Source organism: Anarrhichthys ocellatus, unplaced genomic scaffold (genome assembly GCF_004355925.1).
Source record: "Anarrhichthys ocellatus isolate YVR2014 unplaced genomic scaffold, GSC_Weel_1.0 scaffold6530, whole genome shotgun sequence".
Taxonomy (NCBI): domain Eukaryota; kingdom Metazoa; phylum Chordata; class Actinopteri; order Perciformes; family Anarhichadidae; genus Anarrhichthys; species Anarrhichthys ocellatus.
Window position 1 is genome coordinate 1 of NW_022286504.1, and position 2833 is coordinate 2833.

A 2833-nucleotide genomic window follows, 5' to 3' on the forward strand; every position below is an offset into this window, starting at 1 on the left:
TATATACGCGATAATAACGCGCTAACTTGTCCAGCACTGGAAATTACATAAGACAATAAGTCATGATTATGTTTACATACCACAAGTCTTTAATCCTTTTAATCGTTTTAATGAATCCTTAAATTACAAATCTATAAACTTGACGTAACCATTTTATGAGACTTCGTGAGTAAAGAGTCTAAATGAACCACGATGGATAAATTATCTCTGTTTCCAACATCAAGAAGGAACTTCTTCTGCTAAATGAAATATAATTCATGTTAATTTAATGGCCGTGTGTTTCGGTCCTTTAGCTGTTGTCTGTTAACATGAAGACATTTCCACACACTCACACTGGGAAACACCCAGTTCTTTGACTTGAAGGTGCTAGTGATGCTGATAATGGTAGTGTGGTGATGACGTGATATCTAATGACCTCCTGACCTTTAAAACAAACGTTTCACCTGTGTGCAAAATCATTAAAGTCCAACAACCAGTTCATCACAGAGATGAACATCTTCAGGCTTCTCAGAGGATGAACCCTTTCTGTTTCCTCTGGAGCTACCAGGACGAATCACATCAACACATTTAAAGTATTTATACCACAAAAACACAAAAATCACTCTCAGCCAATCTCACTGACTTCCTCTCCCCCCTCCGACTTCCACACAAGCTCCACCCACCTCCATATACGGCACCATACGGCAGGTGATGTCGCCCAGGATCCTCCTATGGGAGAGCTGGTTGAGGATCACCACGGGGAGGCAGAGCACCAGCACCAGGAAGTCCCAGAACGCCATGCTGGCCAGCAGGTAGTTCCAGGCGGACCTCATGTAGTAGTTGTTCCAGACGACACACATGACCGCCATGTTTCCCACCACGCCCACCGCCAGCACCAGGCCGCCCAGGAAGAGGACCGCGTAGGCCGAGTACGAGCTTTCCACCAACGGGTAGAAGGGGTTGAAGAGTCCCGGAGGGTCGTGGTCGGAGCTGGAGATGTTTCCGTGGAGATTGGTGCCATCGCCGCTCCCTGGTCCTACTGTAGTGCCGTCGTCGAACTCGGTGGGCTGCGGCGCTGTCACCGTGTCGTTCTCGAAGGACTGGCTGAAGGTGGACTGTTGCTCCTCCTCGTCGGCACCGCGGGCCAGGCGGCGGCGGTTCCTGTCCACGTCCAGATCCAGCATCTCGGGGAGGGGTCTTCTCTGGTTGGGGGCGTCCCCGGTCCCGAGCTGCTTGGCGACCCAAAGAGGTTCCAATTTGACGGGGGAGGACGGCTGGTCGAGTGCGTCGCTCTGACCATCGTGTTGGCCGACGCCCTTTGCGTCCGTGAACAGCAGCGGCAGGTTCAGACACAACCACAGACCGACAGACGGGACCATGATGAAGACTTTAACGTGAAGAAGACGGCAGATTCAAATCAGAACCGCTCAGGATTGGTTGTTTTCCTGCTTAATTGTACAGAATTTGGTGCTGAGCTTCAATCAAATTCCAGAAAATTTTTCCAAAAAAGTCCCAAAACTAGAAAACAAAACAACCAACCTGATGATGCCAAAACTCTCCGAAACCTTTCAGTGAGATGCAGGTTTGATTCAGAGCTCCTGGAAAGTGACGAAAAGACAATTCCAGGAAAATGTTGGTTTAATTCTGCAAAAGTTTCATCAAGTTTCCAAACGATGAAAATACGCTTGTTTGTCAAGACGTCCACTGGATTTCAATAAGTTAGTAGTCCAGATAAGATGAAGGTCTCCTCTTCTCTTCTCAGGCTTGTGGTTTTTAAACTCCCAACACTCCTTTTAAAGTTTCCCACTTTAAAACTTGACTCTGTTTGTCCCGTCCATTAGTAATCCAAACAGGCGTTGGAGCTCCAGGAGGAGGAGGAGGAGGAGGAGGGGGCAGGGTGGCGGTCCGTGTCCGTGTTGGGGCTGCTGTGTCTGGGCTGCAGGCAGCAGAGAGACTGGGCGTCCTGGAGCTCTGAGAGTCTCTGGGAACAAGCAGCCCTCTGCAGTCTGGTTGGATGGAGCCTTTGTCAGGACACACACACACACACACTCAAACACACACACACACACATACGCAAACACACACACACACACACACTGACAGGCCTACGAACACAAGCATACTAACAAGGTTGGCTCTCGCTCAAATACACACATTTGTCTGCACAATCATGCATGCATACTTCTTTTTGCTCTTTTGGCTCTCGCTTTCTCTCTTTCACACACTCGCACACACTCACACACACTCACACTCACACACTCACACACACTCACACACTCACACACTCACACTCACAAACACTCAAAACACACACACACTCAGTTCTGCTGCCCCCTGGTGGTCTCGTGGTGGTTTCACTCCAACTGAAACATCTGATCTGACTCAAATACTGATGGTGTGTGTGCGTGTGTGTGTGTGTGTGTGTGTGTGTGTACGTGTGTGTGTGTATGTGTGTGAGAACCAATTGAACCAACTTCACAGTGAGAACCTTTTTTTCAGACTTTGTCTACTCTTTACTTTCTACTGTTGAAGTGTGTGAGTTCTAAACGTCCATGCTGTCAATCAATGAACCTTTATCAGTGTGTTAGTGTCACCTTTATACAGGTTAGTTCAGTTCAACGTGTTTCACAGACGACCTGCGAGCTCAAATAAGACAAAGAAACAATGCAATTAAAATAAAATAGAAATGTAATGAAATGAAGAGTTGAACAATCAACCCCAGCAAACAACAGTGTAGCAGTGTGTAGTTAAAGGAAAAGTAAAAAGTAGAGAGGAAAGAGTGAAAAAGACTAAAGTTAAAACACACAGAGGGAGCTGCTGCAACAGGCTGGCACGGCGCCATCTTGCAAATTAA

At 47.4% G+C, this 2833-nt stretch overlaps 1 protein-coding gene across 1 annotated transcript; it reads right to left on the reverse strand.

The window, feature by feature from the left end:
• Positions 1-93: 93 nt before the first annotated feature.
• Positions 94-1970, reverse strand: LOC116380236 (G-protein coupled receptor 37-like 1). The gene has a single exon (XM_031842183.1). The coding sequence runs from the start codon at positions 1356-1358 to the stop codon at positions 615-617; it is 744 nt and encodes a 247-aa protein (XP_031698043.1). The 5' UTR covers positions 1359-1970; the 3' UTR covers positions 94-614.
• Between the last annotated feature and the right edge of the window lie 863 nt (positions 1971-2833).